Here is a 24,014-nt window from a genome sequence, read left to right on the forward strand (position 1 = left end):
TTCTCGGGCTCCCGGGAAGCCGCGAGTTTCCGCAAGGAGGCGGCGGCAGCAGCTGCGGCCAGGCGGGTGAGTTGAGAACTCGGTGGGGGCGGGGCATTGGCGGTCCGGGTGGCCTAGAACTGGGGGGCAGCCGGTGTCTGAGGATGAGGGAGCCGCACAGAGGGCTCCTTCAGTCCCGGCGTGGGGGAGCCCAGGGAGACGGGGCCACGGAGTCTTGGATCCAGGATAGCGTGGGTCCTCTGAGGAGAGGGGCACATTGCACGGGGCAGTCGAGGCCAGGGAGGGGGAAATCAATGAAACTAACCCCGGTACGCAGCCTGGTTTCTAGGAACAGGTGTAGAGGTTGCGAGGAGGACAGTCTCTTGGGAGCAGAATCTTGGACTCTGGGCTGCCCGTATCATTCCTCTTCTCTCTTGGCACCTCAGAGCTGTAAAGACACGCCTAGCAGTTGGGTGAAGTTTGAGATCTACTTTCAGAGGGTATTTAAGTTTCCTTCCCCAGAAGCCTAGGGTGAGGGCTGGGGTGGGGTTAAGGTACTGCTCTGCCAGAGGGACTGGAGGGTGTAGTGGTCAGGTTTCTCCTCTCTTCCGGAAATCTATGGGCTCTACTGAGATTGAAGGAGCCTGCCTAGTTGGGTCAGTATCAGGCTATCTAACAAGATTTTTGTATGCACACTGGGAAGGACACCTGAATATCTTGGGACAGTCGAGGCTGCTGGAGCGCAGGGAGAAATTTGCTGGGAACCTCAGAAGAAAAGAGAGCAGGAGATATGTAGATTTGGGGAGGGAAATGTTAGGTGGCGGAAGTCCCCTTCTCCCTTTCCAAAGAGACTTCGGTAAAATACCCATGTTTCTGTAATGTTTTGAGACTAATCCATTTGCGTATGTGTGTGGGTACTAAGCCCTACCTCAAGGTGACCCCCCTACACCCCACTCCCGTAGAGAGCAGATGCTTCTGAAGCCCAGCTACCAATAGGGACACACATGTTCTGCCACCCATTCACCTGACTCTGTCCCTCACAGTTGTCCACCAGTTCTAATTTGGCCCTTCTGTCAAACCATGGGTGGCAGTCCCAGGTTCAGAGCTTGAGCCCTCACTTCTCAGCCGACTTGCTGAGCTAGTGACTAAGCCCTTTAGTGCTGCTTTCCAATCACCCCTTCTCCCCAGGGTGTCCACTTGCCTCTTACGCCTGTTCAGTTTTGTTTGCATGCTCGGGTTTTCCCCATTTCACCCGCCTCCCGCCTACTCTTACTTCCCCTGGCATCCTTCACAGGTACAGAAATCAGGAAGTTAGCTACCACCCGGACTTCTAGGGAGCAGTACCACCTACTTTTTCAAGAGGGGTTTTTGCTAAGAGTTCAAGCCCTCTTCTAGGCATCTAGGAAAAAAAGAAAAGAGGATGGCCTGATGTTTAGGTCGAGAAGTACGGTTTCTGGGTTATGTACTGATCTGGCCTTACTGTACCAGTTCGGTTCTAGTCTGTGACCTATTTGGGATTCCTGGAAATGATACTTAATCATTTGCAGTTTCTTTGGTCACGGGTCCTAGAGTTCATGGCCAGCCTCTGCTTGCTCCACTGGGTTTGGGAGGACACCATTTCTTGTTTTCTTGGGGCCTACAGGTCTGCAGTCTGTGCCTGGAGTCACCACTGCTCACAGCGAAAGGGATGCCTTTTCTCCGTTTGCACAAAATGAGCGTGAGGTGGTTAGCCAGACCAGGAGCTCAGCCTCACTCAGGGTCCAGGTGGGAACGGGGCCCCACTGCGGGGAGTTAGCCCTCAGGACAACGGGACCAAGAAGTCAGCTGGGGAAAGATTTCTGTCCCCTCTAAAGAAGGGAGGAGGGTCTCTTCTAAAGAACGGTCATGACTCTGCCAGGAATTTGCAGGAGTCCTATGACTTTTGAGCCCTTTTCATGGCAACAGTGGGAAAGAGCAGCACGGTGCCTGTTAGCAACTTAGACATCCTGCTTTAGTATCTAGTGATAATCATGCCACTGAGGGACCCACCGGGGTTCGTGCTGGCCCACACTGCCCCTGGGGGCTTATCCCTGTTGGTCAGAGATAACTGTGAATAACAGGAGAGGATCACCTGTTTAATGATTTAAAAGGCATGGCTTGGGGATTTCCAGGTGTGCCATGTTATCACGCTCTTACTTCTGATGTCCTTTCTCTTTGTCTGCAGCCTACTGCTCTGATGCCCAAGGGGAGGCAGAAAGTGCCACACTCAGATGCCCCCCTGGGCCCCAGGCCCACTTGCCTCTGCCTGGAGCTAGCCGGGCTCTTTCTACTGCTTCCCTGGGTGATGGGCCTGGTGGGGGCAGGTGGGCCTGGGGCCCAGGGTCCGGAGGGGCTGAGCTGGGCGGTGCGTGTGGACAGCCCAGAAGGCGAAAGGGAAGAACAGTCGCTGGAGCAGCGGGCAGATGCCCTGGCCCAGGCGGCAGGGCTGGTGAATGCAGGACGCATCGGGGAGCTCCAGGGGCACTACCTCTTGGTCCAGCCGGCAGGGCACCAGCAGGCCCCGCAGGTGGAGGCCGTCCGGCAGCAGGTGGAGGCCGTGTTGGCCAGGCACGAAGCTGTGCGCTGGCACTCAGAGCAGAGGCTGCTCAAGCGGACCAAGCGCAGCGTCCACTTCAATGACCCCAAGTACCCGCAGCAGTGGCACCTGGTGAGTCCAGCCCTGCAGCTTCTGGCTTCAGATGGCTAGGCGGGGGGTACCCGGTGCTTTAGTGGGCTCTTGTCTGTGTTACTCTTCAGTGGCCCCCATCCTTTGCCTGAGGAGACATTTCTGTGGGCTTCCACAGTGGGCTTCGTCCTCGGGCTCCACCTTCCCTGTACTCACATCCAGAGAGCCGGTGGACTGCAATGGCAGGGCATGGGTCCTGGGACCAGGCTGCCTGGGCCGCCTGCCACTGACTAGCGTGTACCTTTGGGCGCACTGTTTAACCTCTCCGTGCCTCAGTTTCCCTTTCTGTCAAATGAAGATTGTAGTGGTTATGGTTAAGTGAACTAATGTACTTGTGCCCACATGGGAAACACTTTACAAGAGTTAACTAGTAACATTATGTTATACGGTGTTAATATAATGTATATCATATGGCCTGCGAATTATATTATCCAACCCTTGACCCTAGCCACCATCTCACCCTTACTGCCCGTGAGTGATGCCAGGCTTTCCTGGAGACCTAGGCTGTGGCAAAGCTCTCACATGTCCCTCCTTAGCTCTGTCCCCACCTACCCTTATTGGTCTACAACCTCTCTCTGGCTCCTTGACGGTGGCCAAGAGTGCACAGGGGTGCTCGCTGTAACTTGTCTCTCTATGGGCTACGCTGCGTGACACTGGATTCCCAGGGCTCAGAGAATAGTTCCTGACCCTGTCCCTCCTGCAGAATAACCGGCGGAGCCCCGGCAGGGACATCAACGTGACGGGGGTATGGGAGCGCAATGTAACCGGGCAAGGGGTGACCGTGGTGGTCGTGGACGACGGTGTGGAGCACACCATCCGGGACATCGCACCCAACTATGTGAGTGGCACTGGAACGACCCGTCCCCCCGCCGGGCCTTAACCTGATTCTTTTTTTTTTTTTTTTTTTTTTTGCGGTACGCGGGCTCTCCCGTTGCGGAGCGCAGGCCCAGCGGCCATGGCTCACGGGCCCAGCCGCTCCGCGGCATGTGGGATCCTCCCAGACTGGGGCACGAGCCCATGTCCCCTGCATTGGCAGGCAGACTCTCAACCACTGCGCCACCAGGGAAGCCTTTACCTGATTCTTGATGTTCCCTCAGGCCTGTCCCCTTTCTTAGAGGTCATTGGGCCAAATAAAAGGGCCTGGAAGGTGGGATGGTGTTCTTTATCTACTCCTTTTCCGCAGCCAGCCTTCCAGCCTGGTAGCTAAGACACAGGACGTGGCTCCATCTCAGCAAGGGAGACACTTCCTGGTTCCTGCTGCCGTTCCCTGCCCTGGGGAGTAAGGAGTGGCCTCTGCGGGCAGCTTCCCTCTCTGCACAAGTTCCTTAAAGCCTGACTTTTAGGTAGCCCCAAACCTCTTTTATCCCAGGCTTCCCACACCATGGAAGCGGCTCCTAGGCACATTTCTATAATGGCCAAGAGAGAAAATTTCCAAGAGCTGCAGCACTTCTCAGTTTTGCCTCAAGGTGTCCTGTCCTCATATCTCACAGCCCATGTGGTTGGCAGAGATGGGCGCACAGTGCTGGCTTAGAGCCCCCAAATCCCAGTTCCCCTCTCTCCCTGAGCTCCAAGACCTGACCCCTTGTAACCAGCGAGTGACCACATGCCCCGCCTATCCCCCCCGCCTTGTTTCAGAGCCCCGAGGGCAGCTATGACCTCAACTCTAACGACCCTGACCCCATGCCCCACCCGGATGTGGAGAATGGCAACCACCACGGTACGAGATGTGCAGGAGAGATCGCTGCCGTGCCCAACAACAGCTTCTGTGCCGTGGGAGTGGCGTATGGGAGCCGCATAGCAGGTACCTCCAGTCCAGCCTCGGTACATTCCTCCTGTGACAGCTGTCCATCCTCTGTCCCTCCCCCATGAATTCCAACCCGACTTTATTTCACTCTCAACACACAGCAGAAAGCAAAGGTTAAGCTTATAAATAGGTGTCTGCAGGACATATCGGTTCATTGATTTTTTTTCAATGCACTGTGTTTCCAACATGTTTTTAGCAGTGAACCCCACTGTATAACACAGCTGAAAGTATGAAATGCTCTGGATGGGAGATGGAGGCCCAAGCCCCACCTACCCAGGCGACTCTTCCCTTTTTCTGATCACGGTTATGCCCTGTCAATGCTCAGCTCATTGTGATGATAACTCCTTGTACTCATCCATGCTGTGTTTGTATTTTCATGGTTTACCAAGTGCCTCCTGGTCTGCCCTTCCTCCTTGACCGCCGTGTGTCTGTGGAGGCCCCTTCTCCCAGCTCTCCAGTTCCCAGCCCTTCTGATGGTCACCGGCTGCTCTCCGTCCTTTCAGGAGAGCGGAGCAGCCCTGGCCCCCGCTGGGGTGGTACTACGTAGCTCCTCTGCCTCTCGGTCTTTGTCCATCGAGGCAGAAGGTGAAGGGGATGAATGGGGACACGCTGTCCGCGTGATTCCTCATAAATGCTTGGGACCTGCATTTTCGAGGTTGGAATAGATTGGCTGTATGCCTCTTACACTCCAGCAGAGGTCAGCAGCCCTCTCTGTGAATGGGGCTACAGAGGGAGCCAGAAACTCTCAGGGCCCAAGTCCCTTCTGAAAGCTCCATTCCGCCCTATGTGGTCACCAGGATGTGACCCACCCCATTTTATTGGGTGAGATCAGGCATCCACGAGAGGAGTAATGCTGATGAGTACCATCTATTGAATGCCCTGTGTGTGTCAGGCACCGCTGCAGTGTTTTACATGGTGAAGGATGCACGTAAGAAGGGGACCCTGGATTCCCCACGTTCTAGGCTCTGCATCTTCCCACCGGACCCCAGGACCCTTAAAGTCTAAGATGTAGCATTATGTTAAAAAATATTTCTGGACAGGTACATGCACATGGTATAAAAATTCAAAAGATCCAGGAGCACTTAGACGGAAAAGTAAGTCTCTGCCGGGGGGCCCCCCAGCACCCAGCTCCCCGTCTAGGGGACCAGCATTATTGAGCCGGTATGGCCTTCACCGCCTAGGTATCCGGGTACTGGATGGACCCCTGACAGACAGCATGGAGGCTGTGGCGTTCAACAAGCATTATCAGATCAATGACATCTACAGTTGCAGGTGAGGCGGAGCCAGGAACGAGGTGAGGGGCCGGAGGCTCGGGCACTGGGCGAATCCTCCAACCAGAGAACAGCAGGATGGGCTGACTCGGGCAGGTCCCAGCGGGGCTCTCCCCACTGGGTTCAGCCTGTAAGTCCACTGCCCTCATTTCTCCAGACCCCCAGCGTCTGGGTTCTCAGTCTTAAGCCCCACGTCACCCCAGTACAGGTTGCCAAATGAGGAGTGCTCCATCCTGCCTCGTGTTTATCTGATTATCAAACTCAGAAGGCTCTGGAAGAAATTGGGCATTCCTTTCCAACCACAGCGGAGCTGGACACCCAGCACCAGGCCCCCTCACACCACCCCCCAGAAACACACCTGCAGCTCCGGGTTACGGTTATGGCGGGGAGGGGGTGTTTGATAAGGAGGGGCTGAGGCTGGGCTGCCCCCCAGCACTGATGGCACCTGCTCTTCCCCAAACAATGTCTCCTGTAAATGCACGGCATTATCCACATGGACATTTCCTTTCAGAGAGAGAATGGAGAACTCCTCAGACCCGAGAGCTTTCACAGATACTTCCTTCCCTGTGCTCTGCCAGCAAGCCTAGCGTTAGATCCCTAGGTCCCACCCATCTCTACCACTCTGTACTCCCCGGGGACCTGAGAAAGGGTTTTTAGGGTCTGGTTAAAGTAGTCGTAAACTGGGAAAGTTTCCAAGGACAAGAAGAACTTTAGCACATACTTCTGTTTTCCACTTTGGAGTGAGGGCTGGACCTTTGACCCCTATGTCCTTTCATCGTGGGAGCCCTTGGGAGGAGAGGAAGGGCCCAGGCGGAGGGATGGCCAGCTGAGGCTGGGGGGCCTGGGTGGGCAGCCACAGCCTGGCTCTGGCTCTTCCCACTGGGTATCTCTCAACAGCTGGGGACCAGATGACGATGGAAAGACGGTGGACGGTCCCCATCAGCTTGGGAAGGTAACTGGGGACTGCGTGGAGACTTTGGAGATCTAGGACCCCGTCTTCATTCTGTTCCTGGAGCTGCTCCCGCCCCACCCCCGTTTGCAGGGCCACACCTACCATGTAGCCCGGGCACCTCCTCTGGGGAGAGCGCTCCTGACCTGGGGTTGGGGGAGTGTGGAGGACGTTCTCAGAGAGAACTGGAGCAGTGCTCTGAGGTTGTTTCGCTCTGGTTGTGTGCTTGGCTCCCCATTTCTGGCCCTACCCTCTCTGATAAGCAGAGCCTGTCCACCATACAGCTGTTCCGCTAACAGCCTCTTCCCCTCGAGTCCATCTTTAAATCTCTTTCTCCCGTGTCCAGTGCCCTTGGCTTTTTTTCTTTTCCTTCTAGAAGGGGAGGAAAGAATGAGCAGCATGGAGGTTGGGGTCTTCCTATGAACTCCTCAACTGACCTGGACGTTTTGCCCCTCAGGCTGCCTTGCAACACGGGGTGATCGCTGGCCGCCAGGGCTTTGGGAGCATCTTCGTGGTAGCCAGTGGCAATGGGGGCCAGCACAACGACAACTGCAACTACGATGGCTACGCCAACTCCATCTATACAGTCACCATAGGTAGTGGCCTGACGGCCCCAAGTGTGCATGTGTGCTCACGCCTGTGTGTGTGAGAGAGACTCTCAGTGGTGACGGGACCGTGTATGTGGGTGTGCCCCCAGCTTCCATGTGTCTGTCTAAAACTGTACGCATGATCTTCTCTTCAGGCTCTGATAGTTAGGAGGGACTAGCCCTGCTCTCAGAGGATGTCAGGACTTCCTTAGAAGTCATACCCCGGAGCACTTTCCACCCATCATCTGGGATACCCAGCCCAACCCCCCGCCTCCACTACCCACAGCTGCTTAGGCCTCTGCTTTGCCTTTCTTCCATGGGTCCCTTCCCTCCTGCTTGAAGCCTTCCCTGACCCCCAAATGCCCTTTACCTGTGCTCCCTCCCATAGCATTTACCATCCCGGTTGTTTTCATTTACTTACCCGACCTCCTCTCTGACCATGGGCTCCTTGAGATCAGGCCTGTGCCCTTCTCCCATGGCCCCCATGCCTCACACAGTGCGCGACTCACGGTAGGTAATTGGTAAATGTTGAGGAAAATGCATGTGCGAATGGATGAGTAGGTATTGAGGTGGAATGCCCCCCAGGTTTACCCTGGAGCCTGTTGAAAGAATGGTCTTAGGGCGCAGAATACCCTCTGCCATTTGAGGCTGCCTGTCCTGGTGAGGAGTGTGGGTACTTGAAGGACTTGGACCACTGAGATCATTTTTTAAACTCAGGACAACCCCCCGGGTGATAACTCAGAGATGACTCTGATGTTGTCAGGCCCTTATCTCTGCTCCCATTTCCCCTACTCTGTCCCCAGGTGCTGTGGACGAGGAGGGACGGATGCCTTTCTATGCAGAGGAGTGTGCCTCCATGCTGGCGGTCACCTTCAGCGGTGGGGACAAGATGCTCCGGAGCATCGTAAGTGCCCCCGCCGGGCCTTCGGGTTCCTCTTCCCTAGCAGATCTGTGTCCCTAAGGGTCTGCCCCTGTTGGAAGAATGGAGCTGAGGACTCTAAATATATCTGTGTAAAGGGGTTTTATCTTTAAAAATTTAACTTACAGGGCTTCCCTGGTGGCGCAGTGGTTGAGAGACCGCCTGCCAATGCAGGGGACACGGGTTCGTGCCCCGGTCCGGGAAGATCCCACATGCCGCGGAGCGGCTGGGCCCGTGAGCCATGGCCGCTGAGCCTGCGCGTCCGGAGCCTGTGCCCTGCAACGGGAGAGGCCACAACAGTGAGAGGCCCGCGTACCGCAAAAAAAAAAAAAAATTTAACTTACAAATATGCATGTTATCATAGGAATCACTCTATCACATTGATTAAGTATCACATTGAGGGCTTCCCTGGTGGCGCACTGGTTGAGAGTCCACCTGCCGATGCAGGGGACACGGGTTCATGCCCCGGTCCGGGAGGATCCCACGTGCCGCGGAGCGGCTGGGCCCGTAAGCCATGGCCACTGAGCCTGCGTGTCCGGAGCCTGTGCTCCGCAACGGGAGAGGCCACAGCAGTGAGAGGCCCGCGTACCGCAAAAAAAAAAAGAAAAAAAAAAGTATCACATTGATTGAAATGTCTTCCTTTGGTAGAATATGGTCTTTGGCTAAATTTCTGTGACCTTTATAAAAAAAGGATCATCATTCCACTGCTATGCAGCCCTTATGTCAATACCGTGAGCTCTGTTCCTGTTCCTCCTTGGGAGTAAAGCTAGAGGTTGTCGGCCCTGAATGGGCAGGAAAAGGAGTCAGGAATGTCTCAGTCAGCCCGAGAGACAGCTCTTTCCTTGGAGCTGGAACTGGAGCCACAGCAAACAAGAGGTCGGAACAAGGGAGTGGCGTTTCTCAAGCTGTGGGAACCTGTGAAAGAATTCAGGGTCCAGTGCCTACACCCAGCTGGCTGAGCTCCATCCCGTCATCCTAGAGCTCCCTGCCTGTCCCCAGTTCCCCTAACAGAGTGATCCGGGGACAAGGGGCTCTCTGGCAGAGCTGGGCTGCAGCCAGGTGGTGTCACGTTTCTCCAGTGGCTCTGGGTTGGGAGCACTCTCCGGGGCCATTGGGAATTTTGCTGCTTCCTCTGGCTCAGATTCACTTTCCCAGACTGAAATTCTGTTTTGCCACTAAATGACTTCTGGTCAGCACAGTGTTTTAAGGCTCAGGGCCCGGTGACCCCAGCCCCTTTCCCCACCCCGTGGGCAGGAGGCTTCACTCAGCAGGTGGGGGTCTGGGTGCAGAGGGCACCGCCCACGCCCACCCCAGGCTAGGCTGGGTTGGGAGGAAGAGCAGGAACATCCTGGCAGAACTCTCGGGAACCCGCTCGACCCGGCCCCAGCGAGGGACCATGAAGGCTGGCGAGCATAATGGTTCCTCTCACTGTGCGCTGCCTGCCTTTCTCCTCCTGACGCAGCTCCGCATCTCACCCCCACCCCTACCACGTTCCATCTGAGCTATAATTTGTACGGAAATGAAAAGAGAGTTTGTTTAGCCAGGCTCCCATCTTTGGGACTCTCTTGCCTTGGAAACCAGTTGCCAGTTTCTGTTCAATGATCAGCTCGGTGGGGCTGCCTTTCTGAGGGCGGGCACGGAGGTACAGGCTGCCCACCGTCTGCTGCCCGGAGCCCTTCCCGGCCCTTTCCAGTGGCTGCTCGGGGCTCCTGCCGCCACAGGCAAGTTCACGGGCCTCACAGCTACACACTAGGCTGTCAGTGTGAGGCTGTTTCCGTAACAGGAAAAAATCAACCTGCTCCCTGGCACAGACCAGGCTTTCCACCCTCACTGAGACCTCCACTTGGAGAGTTTTTGCCTCCTCTTCCGTGCGCACGATGTCTGAGTGAAAATGACATCTCTTGGCAGCTGCTGTAACAGCTGGAAGGCGAGCAGTGAGTACAGTGGAGAAAGGGCAGCTCTTGAGAGAAGTTAGCACCTTGGTATCTGACCCAGGAGAGAAGCTTGGAAGAAGATTTTCTGGTCTTAGCATGGGCCCACGGCCTGGAGCAGATTTAGGCAGGGCTCCCCTCGGCTAAACCCTCTGTAGCTCCAGGGTGGATTAGAGCGTGAAAAGAACTGGGTGCCAGACAGATGCTGTGTCTCCCTGACCCCCTCTGTCACCTCCCACATCAGGACCACAGGTGGAGAAGGGGGGACTCATGGAAACCACCCGAGGCACCAGGCCCAGAGCAGGGAGGCAGCTCGGCCTGTGGATCGCCCCGGGCCAGGGTGGGCAAGGGGTGTAGATGCTACACCCATGCTGAGCCCACAGATGGGCAAGGGGACAGCTTCCTCTCCCTGGAAACACACTCCCTTTGTTCGCACGGATGTCACTCCAGGCCCTGTCGCCGAGCTGCCAAGTTGGATTTCCTCAACTGGTGCCGTCACTGTTGTCCCCGCTCCAGCTGGGGCCCAGGAGCTCCCGGCCACTTCCTCTGTCTCCAAGGGCTGCGGGGGCTGGAGGGGTGGGGCTGGGGGTGGGTGGAGGATTTGGGAAGGGGTCACCAGAGGAGCCGGAATCAGTAAACCATCCTCTGCACGTGAGGCCTCTGGCTCCTTTCCGCCCCCTCCCCCGCCGTAACCAGACCCGCAGAGTAACTTTTTAATTCTTCTCAACTCTCTAGAGATTCTCTTGTCAGGCGAAGAAGAAGGAAGAATCTCCTTCGTCCCGACCTGCTAGACATTCAGCTCTCACAACGGAAGGGCCCCCGGAGGCTCGCGCTGAGGCCCAGCCCCGCACCCCTCCCTCCACAGCACCTGGGAACTCAGTCCCTAACCCAGTCCCCGTCCTCTCCATTCCGCTTCCCAGGTGACCACAGACTGGGACCTTCAGAAGGGCACAGGCTGCACCGAGGGCCACACGGGGACCTCAGCCGCGGCCCCTCTGGCGGCCGGCATGATAGCCCTGATGCTGCAGGTGCGGCCCTGCCTCACGTGGCGTGACGTCCAGCACATCATCGTCTTCACAGCCACCCAGGTGAGATCCTCGCAGGTGGACAAATGGCCTGGCCCAGCCCACGTCAGACTTTCTGTCCCAAGGACTCGGAGGTTTCAGGAGGCTTCAGATTCTAGGTGTCCCAGGCGTTAGGTGCCAAATCCCATCCAGAGTTGCGTGTGCACGGAACAAGTGTGGGGACCCCACCAAGACCACAGACCTAAATTCACTCGCACCTGTTCTGCTGCTGCCCTTTTACCTGCAAAGGAGAGCTCTGGCTGGGCTCCTGACTGGAGCCTGGGGCTCCTGGCTCCCTCTCTAGAAACAGGCCATTGGGCTGGTGCCATCACAGGCCTTTGCCCTTTTGTCCCAGCTTTTCTTGGGGAATCCATTCCTAGCAGCCTTGGTGGGAGAGTCTGGACTGGATCAGCTAGCAGGGCTAGCAGGGAAGCTTAAAATCCAAGAGACTAACTGGGACCCCTGTCCTCTCAGTATGAGGATCGCCGCGCGGACTGGATCACCAACGAGGCCGGCTTTAGCCACAGCCACCAGCACGGGTTCGGCCTGCTCAATGCTTGGAGACTTGTGAACGCAGCCAAGGTGAATAGGTGTCCTGCGTGGAATGACGAAGGAGGTGGGGAGAATGCCTAAGACACTGCCTGGCACGTCGTAGGTGTTTAATAAATGCTCGTTCATCTGAGACCCATTTTACAAATGAAGAAGCAGGCTCAACACTATAATTAAAGTTTCTAAACTATCGGTGGAGAGTAAATGGGACCTGAGGATCCTTGGGAACCCTCAGGGTGTTCTGACCCTCATCTGCCGTCCTGGACACAGCATTTCCTTGCTTTGGTGCCATAGGGAGCAGTCCAGGTGGTCCGCAGGAGCCTCAGGAGCAAAAGGAGGTGGTGAGGAGGGAGAAATAAAAAGAGCAGCGCCCTAGGGGCCAAGTAGATGAGAGTGGGTGTGTGGGGTCCATCTTGTTTGTTCATTCGCCGTCCCCTCTTCCTTTCATAGATCTGGATGTCTGTCCCTTACTTAGCTTCCTACGTCAGCCCTGTGTTGAAAGAGAACAAGGCTATCCCGCTGTCCGCCCGCCCCCTGGAGGTCCTGTGGAATGGTAAGCAGTCAGCAGAAAGGGGGTTAATCGTGGGCCTGAGGTTTGGGGCGGGGTGATGGAGAAGCTAAACTCATCCTCCCTGCCGGATCCTACCCCCTTCCTTTATGAGCTGAGCTCCAGCCAAACCTGTGGAGTTTTCTTTGACCATTTTAGGACATGTTGCTGCTTCTGAGTTGGCTGGCCCCCTGGCTGCTTAAATGAGACCTTTCTCCTGAGTTACTGGTGGTGGAAAGGAGCTGCCGAGCAAGCGATTGGGAAGGCTGGTGGGAGGGCTGGGACTGGGACCTGGGAGACAAGGCACGAGCTGAAAGACTTTCCTTTGACTTCCATGCTAGGAACTTGCCAGACGATTCTCTGCAACCTGGTGGCCTTTGGATGGAATGAGGGAGTTGAGAATGTCTTCCTTTGATTCTCAGGCTTGTCTAATACAGAGAGAGTCAGCTGGGGCCTGTAGGGGGAGGACAGAGGAGTCCCCAGAGGGCTCCCTAGACTGTGGTGGCCCTCCCTCTGCCCACGTGTCCATCACACCTGGGGCCACTAGGACTATCCGAAGGGGTGAGGGCCGTGTGTTGTCAGTCAGAGATGTCGTCTTACGTTCAGCACAGAGGTTGAACCCCTTCCCAGAGAAGAGGGCTGCTGGATTGGGATACTTGAGCAAGAGGATCTTCTGTCTGCAGATTTCCCGGACTTCCCACTGGGGAGTTTTCCCTACCTCCAGTTCCTTGGGGATTTTTTTCCTCAAGGATTTTTGACAGGCAGAGTTATTCACTAATTTTTGTGAAGATTGGAGCATGTCATGCTTTGTACCCAAATGGAACTGTTTTCGCATTTCCCACCCTCCTAGGAAGTGTTCAAACCAGAACAATGGCAAAAGGAGGAATGGCCAAAGATGGGAGCATGGAGGAGAGGGTGGAGACGGCATCCCTGGGGTGGAGGTTTCACTGGGAATAGTCCCGTTGTCTCTCTCCCTAACCATGTCCAGCACTTGCCCAGTTTCCCCTCTACGTGGAAGGAAATCCATGGGCCCAGTTCATTGCATTTTCCGTAAAAGGAATGCTATCTTGGAAAGGGCATAAAGCATCAGCCAAGGCAGAGAAGTGCAGGAACATTCCCAGGAATGCAGTTCAGTAGGAACCTCGGGGCTGTGCACTTGCATGTCTTGGGGACAGTATGTCTTTTAACTTTTACCTCCCATCCAGGGCGGCTAGCCCGCAATCGCATCCATCAAATGAGCGGGTCGACTTAGGGTCCTTCCCAGCTTCATCATCTTCTGCTTCCCACTAACCAGGGATGTTCCCCGGCATGTCTAACAAACTTCCCTCGGTATAGAGGCATCTGGCAGCTGCTTGTTTGTCACTAGGAAGCAAGAGAAAGAAGGACAGGTTGTCCTGGGCAGAGGAGAGTGGGAGGTGGGACATTGGGGAGAGAAGGATGGAGAGAAGGGAGGTGAAGCCTCAGCGAGTTTTGCTAATGGAGCCCTTCGTTGGTTTGGAGGGCAGTAAGCGGACTGCCGAGCTTCAAGGTCAGCAAAGGTGTCTTCCCCTCTGTTGTGACTCCATCCACCCCTGAGCAGACAGAACTGAAGGTCCACGCTTGTGGGCGTGCTTGGAGGCTGCAGAAAGTTCACATAGAGCTGAGCAACTTAGTCCCGGACAGTTAGTAAACCTCTTTCCCTATAGCCAAGCGACAGTCTTTCCCACCAAGACCCGGGCGAGTCAGTGTCCAAGGGCTGGAAGGTGAATTTTTTTGTAAGGTAGAAGAAACTGAGCATCCCTGAGATGGAAAAGGGGTGCAATACCACTAAGACTCTGGAGCAGTGGTGTCCAAGAGAACTTTCTACAATGATGAAAATGTTCTCTATCTGTGCTGTGCAATTCATGTGGGGCTATTGAAGATTTTAAATGTGGCTCGTGTGGCTGAGGAACTAAATTTGTGTGTTATTGTAATTGAATTTAAATAGCCACATGTGGCTGGTGGCCACCTTCTTGGGCAGGGCAGCTCCAGAGCAAGACAGGAGGAGGATGTAGGGGGAAGGGGGTTGGAGCCCCTGGTTCCTTTAGCTCTGACTCTGGGTCTGAAATCTCTACCAGAGGGTGGGAGGAAGGGCGGGGTTTGGGAGGAGTATCCAAAACACAAGGGAGCCTGTGTGTATTTACAGAAGATTCCTGAACACCACTTGCAATTACCCTTTTATCCTTGTTTGCAGCCCGAGTGCTGGCTCCCCCTCTGGCCATGCTTGAGTCCTCTTCCTTCCTGGCTCTGAATCTTCCTCTTCTGCCCAGTCTTTCTCTCCCCACTGATTCCTCCTCCTTCAAACACCCTCCGAGCTTCTGTTAGGAAACACCTTTAAGTCCCTGCCCCCCTCCAACCAGTAACCTTTTCAAATGAATTAACCAAAGCAGTTGCTCACCTTTTTCACACCCTCTCCACCGCTGAAGACTTAACTCCATCACTCACAACGCCCGTCTCCTGCTCAGACCCAGGGGCCAGCTCACAGCCCATCCTTCTCAGCCCTCTTGTTCTCTGACCGGGCTAAGGAGACCTGTGTGGCAGCCTCCCTCCTCCTGCGGCTGCAGTGACCTCCTTTGCTCCGTGGCCCTCTTCTGGCTTCTCTGCGCAAGGAACTTGGTTTTTCTGTTCGCTCTCCTCACTACTCCCAAACCATGAGTGCCTTCTACGACTCATTCCATGGTCTTGACCCTCCCTCTACGTTTTCTCCCTCGACGGCACAGCTGTGTTTATGGCTTCAGCTGCCACCTCTCCACAAATGATTCCTAGATCAACTTCTCTTATTCTGATCCCTAACCAGTGAGAGAGGTAGAGATTTTTCTAGCTTCCACAAGATTATGGGCAAATAAATCCCTGGGATCTTCGGGGCGGGGTGGGGCAGGGAGAGGGCGGTTGAAAAAGACCCCAGCTTGCCAAAGGCAAAATAATATGATGTTCATCATCAGCTAAGATTTGAGTGCTTTTTTAGGTGCCAAGCACTGGCTTAAGGATTAACTCATTTAATTCTAATAAAATAATTCTCGTGTTGCCCCATGGCTGGCCACCCAAGTCCCTGTACACCCCAGTAAGGAAATGCATGTAACGTGCCACAACGTACACATGCTAACACAGACAAGCACTCGCGGGGCTCCTTGTGGATTCCATTCTGTTCTGTCGTGCTCTATAACGTGTCATTTACTCTCTGTTAGGCCCTTATCTTCCATGTTAACACTCTCCTTCAACTATGCCAGGAATATTTTCCTCCGTCTTTCTATTCCTAAATCGCTGTGAGCTGTTGGACATCCCATCAATACATTACGTTTAAAATGTACAGCATCTTAGATTTCATTATCACCTATCGAAAGCCAGCTTGCTTTCCAAGTTTCTCTCATTTCCGTCTGTGCCATCACCATTCCCTAGGCTCCCAAACTTGAAACTCGGGAGTTTTCAATCCCACTGTGTCCCTGGCCTCTCCCCAGGTCTTCCTCTAGCCCTCGCAATTTTGTCTTTCATTTATTTCTCTGAAATGTCTCTTGATTGACTGACTCATTCATTCTACAAGTATGTGAGACCTACCTCATCCCAGGCACTGTACTTAGTTCTAGGGATTCAGAGATAAGACACGATTCCTGCCCTCAGAGAGCTGCTCCCAGTCTGGTAGGGAAGACAGTCCCTCCTGCAGGTAGAGCGCAGTGTTACAAGCACTGCAATGGAGATGGCGCAAGTGCCTCTTGCCACCCGGGAAGACACAGGAGGGTTCTCAAAGCAACTGAGATTGACCCGAGTCCCACCAGGTAAGCTAGCCGGGGGAAGAGGCGAGGAAAGGGACATCCAGGCAGCAGGGGCAACACGTGCAGAGTCGACGGTATCTTCAGGGAGCACAAGTCATGTGGTGTGGCTGGAGCGTGGCTCCTGACTGGCAGAGGAAGACTGGAAACTCAGGTGGTAGGGCCACATGGAACTGTGTCTGCCATGGTAAGGAGTTTGGCCTTTATCTTGAAGTTTGTGGGGAGCCTTCGAGGTCAATTATCACCAATTGATGTTAGCAGTAAGGGAGAAGGAGAGCAGTCAGAGATTCCCGAGGCTTTACCTTTTAGAGATACATGGGAAATCTTCACCAATGAAAGGATGTGATGCCTGGCAATTCTGTCAAAAGAATCTGGGGGAGGGGTTTCCCTAGTGGTGCAGTGGTTGAGAGTCTGCCTGCCGATGCAGGGGACACGGGTTCGTGCCCCGGCCTGGGAAGATCCCACATGCCGCGGAGCGGCTGGGCCCGTGAGCCACGGCCGCTGAGCCTGCGCGTCCAGAGCCTGTGCTCCGCAACGGGAGAGGCCACAGCAGTAAGAGGCCCGCATGCTGCAAAGAAAAAAAAAAAAGAATCTGGGGAGGGGAAGAAGTGGGGATCATCGATGAAATGAGATTGGCCATATATTGGTAGTTATTGAAGTGAGGTATTGAGAACATCTGTTCTCTCCATTTATATAGGTCTGAAACTTTCTATATTAAAAATTTGTATATAAAGGTGTACGTATATAGATGTACGTCTATATACATACACCTATATATATATAAAGATTTCTAAATTTTTAGCTGGAGTCCTTGATTAGATGGTGGTGCCATCACATGAGATTAAGAACCCAGGAGGAAGAAGAGGTTTGGGCAAGGACTATGGAGTGTGAAGAACTGAGGAAGAGAATTTGGGCTCTGCTGTGTTTGAGGCTTCTATGCAACATCTAAAGGTTGTATTCAGAAAGCAGTTGAATAAATAAGTTTGAAGGTCTAGACTGGAGGTAATGGTTTGGGAGTCACCCGCATAAAAATGGAAGAGAAAGGTCTGGGAAAGAAGGAGATCACTAGGGTTGGGGGTAGACAAGGATAAAAGAGGACCTAGGACACAGGCTGACATTAAAGGAGTGGACAGAGGAAAGGGGCCTCAGAAGAAAACTGAGAAGAGATGCCTGAGGTTGGAAAGAACGCAGGAGGATGGTGTCACTGGAATCTAGGGTAGTTCTGATGGGAGCAGGCAAGTGGGCAAGGACTGAGGGCGTCCCTGGTTTATCAAGGAGGCCATTGGTGACCTTAAGGAGAATACTTCGGGACTTCCCTGGTGGTCCAGTGGTTAGGACTCCGTGCTTCCACTGCCAAGAGTACTTTGTTTCAGTCTGTTCCTGGGGGCAAAAGTTAGACTGCGGTGGGTTGAACAATTCGTGGGGACAGAAGAAGATTCCTGGTTAAAGATGGTGAATTGAACACGTGCTTTTATCTCTGCTTACTCCCAAGACCTCACCAAAGTGAGAATAAAGGAATAAAAGTGGTATAAGCACAAGGACAAAGAGAATGAGAGACGAGACCACAGCAAAGGAGAGATTGCAGCACGGTTTGTTTTTTTTTTTTTTTTGCGGTACGCGGGCCTCTTACTGCTGTGGCCTCCCCCGCTGCAGAGCACAGGCTCCGGACGCGCAGGCCCAGCGGCCATGGCTCACGGGCCCAGCAGCTCCGCGGCATGTGGGATCCTCCCAGACCGGGGCACGAACCCGTATCCCCTGCATCGGCAGGCGGACTCTCAACCACTGCGCCACCAGGGAGGCCCTGCAGCACGGTTTTGAAAGACGGAAAACGACTGACGTGGGCAGGGCTAAGAAAGTTGCAAACCAAACACCTCTAAGGGTGAGCCTAGGCAACAAGCTCGTTCATGCCTCAGAATCCCCAAAGGCTCAGGACTCGGCGGCCCCATGCACTATAGAAGACAGAGATGAGGTGTGAGAGTAAAATGAGAGATCAATTAAAAGGTAGACTCCGGGCTTCCCTGGTGGCGCAGTGGTTGAGAGTCCGCCTGCCGATGCAGGGGACAGGGGTTCGTGCCCCGGTCCGGGAAGATCCCACATGCCGTGGAGCGGCTGGGCCCGTGAGCCATGGCCGCTGAGCCTGCGCTCCGCAACGGGAGAGACCGCAAAAGTGAGAGGCCCGCGTACCACACACACAAAAAAAAAGGTAGACTCCCAGGTGTCTTCTCCCATCCTTAGCAGCCTTATCCGGACAGGAGTTGGGAAGTTTATTTTCCAGAGCCCAGGGCCCCAGGTACAGCAGAAAATAAGAGACAGAGAGTGTACCTTACAATGATAAACCATGAACTATGACAGGGACTCGTTACAGACAAAGAAACTAATTCTCATAGCTAGTAAATGGCAGAGCTGGGATTTGAACCCAGGCTGGGTGGTTCCAGAGCCCATGCCATTAGCACCAGCAGGCACAAGAGTTGAGAAAGGGTTTATTTCACCGGCAGTGAAAGCACAGAGTCCTAACCACTGAACAGCCAGGGAATTCCCCCGCTCTTTCTTCTTTGATCAGTTATCCACGCTCACATCGGCTTACCCTTAGAATCAAGCATTTTAGCTGGGCTTCCTGTCACCTGTTTCTTCTTCCTACTCTGATTCAGCCTACCCACAGCTGTTAAGAGTAACCTTCCTTTAGCCCTTTTTTTTTTTAAACTCTGGCCTTGCTCGATAATCTCTAATAGCTCTCAGTTGCTTGTTTAAAATAAAAATTTTAAAGCCCTTCCCATGCTAGGTCCCCTGCCCATACTTTCATATTCTCTCTGAGCTTCTTCATCTGTGAAGTGGGGGTGCTGCTCTCTGCTTTGCCTGTCGGCATGAATTAATGAAAGGAAAGTTGCTTTGGAAAGAACCATTTCCCATTGCAGCCTAATTTCTTAATATTCCCCAATTGAATCTTCTACTTCAGTAGTTTGGTGGGGTTTTTTGTTTGTTTGTTTGTTTGGGGGTTTTTTTTTACTTTTTATTTTGAAATAATTGTAGATTCACAGGAGGTTGCAAAGAAATGTTCAGGGAAGTCCTGTGCACCCTTCTCCTGATGTTAAATGTCTTAATTCTAGGACAATAGCAAAACCAAGAAAATGATATTGGTCCAATCCAGAGCACTTACTCAGATTTCACCAGTTAGACTCATATTTCTGTGTGTGTGTGTGTGTGTCTGTAATTTTACCACATGTAGAGCCTTGTGTAATCACCACCACAGCCAATATCTAGAACCATAGCATCCCAAGACTCCTCAGTGCCACCCCTTTATGGCCACACCCGTCCCCTCTGCACCATCCCTAGCACCTGGCAACCACTAATCAGTTCTCCATCGCTACAGTTATGTTCTTCATGAATATTATGTAAATGAAATCACACAGTGTATCCTTTTGATATTGGCTTTTTTTTTCATTCAGCACAATTTCCTTGAAATGTATTCACTTCAGTAGTTTTTCTTTTAATTTGTATCTCCTTCAGTATGAAACTTGTTCACGTCCACCTCTGCCTTTCTACATGCCACGTCCCCTTCTAGAATACCCTCTACCAACACTCTCCACCAATCGTATTCACTTCCTCCCTCAGAGTGTGTCTCACGGCTGCGTGCCTAAACCCATCTGACTCATCTCTGTTCTAGCATCAGTTATGTAGACCGCATACCATATCATTTTCCACTTGCACATAGAAGGCAGAGACCATGTCCAACTTTTCTTTATATTCCCAGCAGCTAGCACAGTGCCTGAAATGTAGGAGGTACTCAGTAAATTATTTTTTGGGTGAATGAATGTCGGAAATTGCTCCCTTTGGTTCTTCCGTTGTGTCTTGGGTATGTGTTGTCCTCCCAACTGGACTCTGAACTAGATTGTAAACTTGAAAGCAGCAACTGCATTCCATTTACGAGTGTACACGAGGTTCAGTCAGGGTTGCCAAAGATATTTGTATGTGTCTCCCATGAGTATGTTCCTTTGTCTCTTGGGGTAAAGTGAGGGCGTGTTTGTGGGGCTGGTTTCCCAGCTGCCCAGCCTGACTTCCCACAGTCAGCAGGATGGACCTGGAGATGTCGGGGCTGAAGACCCTGGAGCACGTGGCCGTGACAGTCTCCATCACTCATCCACGACGTGGCAGCTTGGAACTGAAGCTGTTTTGCCCCAGTGGCATGATGTCTCTTATTGGCACCCCCCGCAGCTTGGACTCGTACGTACACGTGCCCTCACCTGAGCTCTCTCTGCGACAAGGGCCTTTTCCAGGAAAAGATATGGGAGGAGTGGACACTGGCACGGTCCTAAGCTACCGTGGCACTGGTATTACCTGCTTTGTTCAAGTGCTTACAATGTGCTCAGCACTGCACTTGAAGTATAGTTTCTTTTTTTTTTTTTTACATCTTTATTGGAGTATAATTGCTTTACAATGGTGTGTTAGTTTCTGCTTTATAACAAAGTGAATCAGTTATACATATACATATGTTCCCATATCTCTTCCCTCTTGCGTCTCCCTCCCTCCCTCCCACCCTCCCTATCCCACCCCTCTAGGTAGTCACAAGTTTCTTTAATCCTAGTAAGGACGATGCAGGGTAGACTTTGTAACCCTTTACAAATGAGGAAACAAGTCACAGAGCTAGTTAAGCGCCTGAGAGAATAACATTAAGCCTAGACCTATGGGACTCCCAAGCCCGTGTTCTCTCCACGTTTGCTTTTTCCACTACACTATGTTGACACAGGTCCCTCAGCCCCTGAGATCCCAGGGGCAAGGGCCAGCACTTGAGGGTCCTTCATGGCACCCTCCCGATGGCTGTAGCTCAGACAACAACTGCTAGTACAGTAAGAAAATGCTTTTGGGCAAAGGGGTCAGTTCCCTGCTCCAGGCCTTCCTCTGTCTCCTCTGTTCTTGCCCCAGGGACCCCAATGGCTTCAATGATTGGACCTTCTCCACCGTGCGGTGCTGGGGGGAAAGAGCGAAAGGGACCTACAGACTCGTCATCAGGGATGTAGGTAAGCCTGCCTGCCCCCCACCAGGGCCCTGCCTTTCGTGATTGTCATCTGGTCCCTCTGGATCTCAGAGTCCCCACAGAAATTGTCCCAGGTGGAAAACATAGGGTTGCCATCGGATCAAGAGGGTAGATGCCAAGATGTATGCCCCATCCAAAAAAAACGGGCATTGATACCTAGAATTGTTCATTTATACTACCTCTCATATTCCTTGGAGAAGTGACTGATCCATTTTTCCTCAGGATAGCAACAAAATTCCTTGTTGAAACCACATTTCAAGTTCTTTCACATATAACCATCCTCCGGCCAGCCCTGGTAGGCAGGTAAGGGCAGGACTAATTTTCACCGTTTTTTTTTTTTTTTAAACTGAGGCCCACCCAGAGGTTTTAAGTGACTTGTGTGAGGTCACACAGTATCTCAGTGAGGACTGGAAATTGAACCCAACCCTCCCAACTTCCAGCCAAGTTAGGTGTTCATCCCCAGACTGGTGGTTTTCAAACCTTCCTTTAATTTAGCTGGACCTTTTTTTTTTTTTTCCCCAAGAAAAATCCCAGTTGAAACCCCAAAATATGTATGAAAGAGGCAAAACTTCTCCACTTGGGAGTGCCACCTTTCACCTCCGCCTTTCCATTCCTAAGGGCGCCCCGAGAGGCACGTCTGCAATACCCTGGGGTCAGTGGGACACAGTTAGACAACTACTGTGGCCGTTCATGTGGTCTCTGAGTCCCTCTGGGTGGCGGGGTGAGCAGGGCCTCTGCTGTCTGTGTGGCCAACAGCGGGGCGTGGCTCACGGACCGCCCTGCTTGCGGCTCTAGGAGATGAGACGTCCCAGGCCGGCATCCTCCGGCAATGGCAGCTGACCCTATATGGCTCTGTGTGGAGTCCAGTAGACATCAGGGACAGACAAAGGTAGGTGTAGACACGTGTCAGAGGGAGGGGGACTCACGGGGGCAGGGAGAAGGCCACTTAGGGAGTGCCACCTCCCTGGGAACCCACAGCGTGGCCCTCCCCTGTTTGCTATGGGGCTTCCCTCTGTCTGGCTGTGAGGTGGGAGGATGGGTGAGGCAGGCGGTAGAGGAACCAAGCTGAGTAGGGCATCCTCGTCTCCTTTCTTCTCCACAGGTTACTAGAAAGTGCCATGAGTGGGAAATACCTGCACGATGGCTTCACACTGCCCTGCCCTCCCGGGCTGAAAATCCCAGAGGAAGATGGTTATACCATCACCCCTAACACCCTCAAGGTACGAGGGCCAAAACCCAAGCTGCAGGCAGGCAGGAATGTCCTGAGGGACGTGGTCCTTGGTGGGAGACTCAAGGTGACTTGGGGAGTGAGGTGTTGGGAAGACCTAGGTCCCCACTCTACAGGCTAACTCTCCAGGGCATTCCTTGTGTGTGGGGGGGAACAGGGGGAGTGGCTTGGGGTGGGAGGGGCAGCCCCTAGGGAGAGAGAGAGTTTCTGAGCTCATTGTTCTGGGAAACCACCCTTACATAGGTGTTTGGCTTTCCCCCAGACCCTGGTGCTGATAGGCTGTTTCGCCGTCTTCTGGACCATTTACTACATGCTGGAAGTATACTTGAGCCAGAGGAATGTGGCCTCTCACCCAGCTGGTAGGAGTGGACCCTGCCACCGGCCCCAGCGAAGCCGCACAGCCAAGGAGGAGGGGACAGAACTGGAATCAGTGCCCCTTTGCAGCAGCCAGGATCCAGGTGGCGTGGGGCTGGAGAGTGAGGGCCCTCCCGCCACCGCCGGGCTCCACGCCCCAGACCTGGATCAAGGGGACTGGAGCCTGTCCCAGAGCAGGAGTGCCCTGGACTGCCCTCAGCACCTGCCCCCAGACCTGCTGCAGGGGAAGGAGGTGCAGATTTGCTGACCTCGGGCCTGACAGCCAGCGTGGGAGAGGCTCTAACTTCCTAAGACTGGGGAAGCTTGGAAAGCTGCTCCGCAGTCCCGGGAGCTCTGGGGAGAAGGCAGCCCCGATGCTTCCACCTGGGACCAGAGGCCTAAAGAGCACCCTCTGGCTAAAGACCACACTCAGGGAGGGCAAGGGCCTTCAGAAGGTACAAGCGGAGCCAGATTACAGTCTCGCAACAGCCATGGAACCTTCCTCCAACCCAACGGGAGTTTTTGGTGAGAAGGTCTCGGACAAGGGATTGGGGCCCCTGCTGGGCAGGCCTCCATCCGTGTTTCTCCAGGGCAGGCCAGTGGTGTTGGTCACAGGGACCCTCACCCACACATGGCCAGAAGAGCATCTCAGCAGAAACATCACTTGGGAAGAGGGCTTAGGGGTGGAGGCTGGGAAAAGCCCCGGATATGCCTGTCCTTGTAACGACCCAGGGGCCAGAAACAGCAGACTTTTCCTCTCTCCCCCTCACCTTCCAGCCTAAGCCTTGGACCTTGGCCATATGGGCATGGCAGTCAACCCTCAGCTCAGCACACCTGCCCTGGAAGCAGCCGCCTCCATTAGCCCTGATCAGAAGCCAACCTTGAACACACCCCTGACCCCTTCACCATCACGCCCACCCTTCATCCTGAAGGATCGGTACGACGCACCTGGCAGGGCTAGGGCACATCCTGGGGGAGTCTGTGGCAGGACTGGGACAGGTGTCGGATCAGTCACTGCCCCCCCAGCCCTGCGACCACCCGTCTTCCTCTGCAAAGTGCTCAGGGAAATGGCCTTGCCTGCCGGAGGCCAGCCATCTGCCTGGCGGGCTGCGACTCTTCCTCCCATTCTTGGCCTCCTCCCCTCTTCTGAGCTAGTTGGTCGATTTGAATTTTTTTTTTTTTTTTAACGCTTAAGATTTGGTTTTCTCTTTTCACAGCAACATTTTGTTGAATTTCTTCTGCACAGCTTTTCCAAAATAAAAACCTTCCTCACAGTCCCGCCCCTTCCCGTCTCCTTTCTGCCGCCCCCCCAGAGCT

At 53.7% G+C, this 24,014-nt stretch overlaps 1 protein-coding gene across 2 annotated transcripts; it reads left to right on the plus strand.

Moving 5' to 3' along the window:
- The first annotated feature begins 10 nt into the window (after positions 1-10).
- Positions 11-23,971, plus strand: PCSK7 (proprotein convertase subtilisin/kexin type 7). Of its 2 annotated transcripts, XM_081239942.1 has the most exons (17): positions 11-66; positions 1,622-1,743; positions 2,183-2,665; positions 3,387-3,521; positions 4,319-4,484; positions 5,669-5,759; positions 6,656-6,710; positions 7,165-7,303; positions 8,098-8,198; positions 11,065-11,232; positions 11,683-11,790; positions 12,208-12,310; positions 20,148-20,304; positions 21,004-21,098; positions 21,911-22,004; positions 22,218-22,335; positions 22,606-23,971. In XM_081239942.1, the coding sequence occupies exons 3-17, from the start codon at positions 2,195-2,197 to the stop codon at positions 22,963-22,965; spliced, it is 2,361 nt and encodes a 786-aa protein (XP_081096068.1). In that variant the 5' UTR covers positions 11-66; positions 1,622-1,743; positions 2,183-2,194; the 3' UTR covers positions 22,966-23,971. The 2 variants fall into 2 exon arrangements, with proteins under 2 accessions (XP_081096068.1, XP_081096067.1); XM_081239941.1 differs by lacking the exon at positions 1,622-1,743.
- The last annotated feature ends 43 nt before the right edge of the window (positions 23,972-24,014 follow it).

This window comes from Mesoplodon bidens, assembly GCF_964165515.1.
Source record: "Mesoplodon bidens genome assembly, chromosome: 7".
Taxonomy (NCBI): domain Eukaryota; kingdom Metazoa; phylum Chordata; class Mammalia; order Artiodactyla; family Ziphiidae; genus Mesoplodon; species Mesoplodon bidens.

What these genes read in the sequence shown, in the direction of transcription:
- PCSK7 (XM_081239942.1), top strand. Translation starts at nt 2,195, where the DNA reads ATGCCCAAGGGGAGGCAGAAAGTGCCACACTCAGATGCCCCCCTGGGC. An exon ending in AATGACATCTACAGTTGCAG is followed by an intron (nt 5,760 to 6,655) that starts GTGAGGCGGAGC and finishes ATCTCTCAACAG; the next exon opens with CTGGGGACCAGATGACGATG. An exon ending in GTCCCCATCAGCTTGGGAAG is followed by an intron (nt 6,711 to 7,164) that starts GTAACTGGGGAC and finishes TTTGCCCCTCAG; the next exon opens with GCTGCCTTGCAACACGGGGT.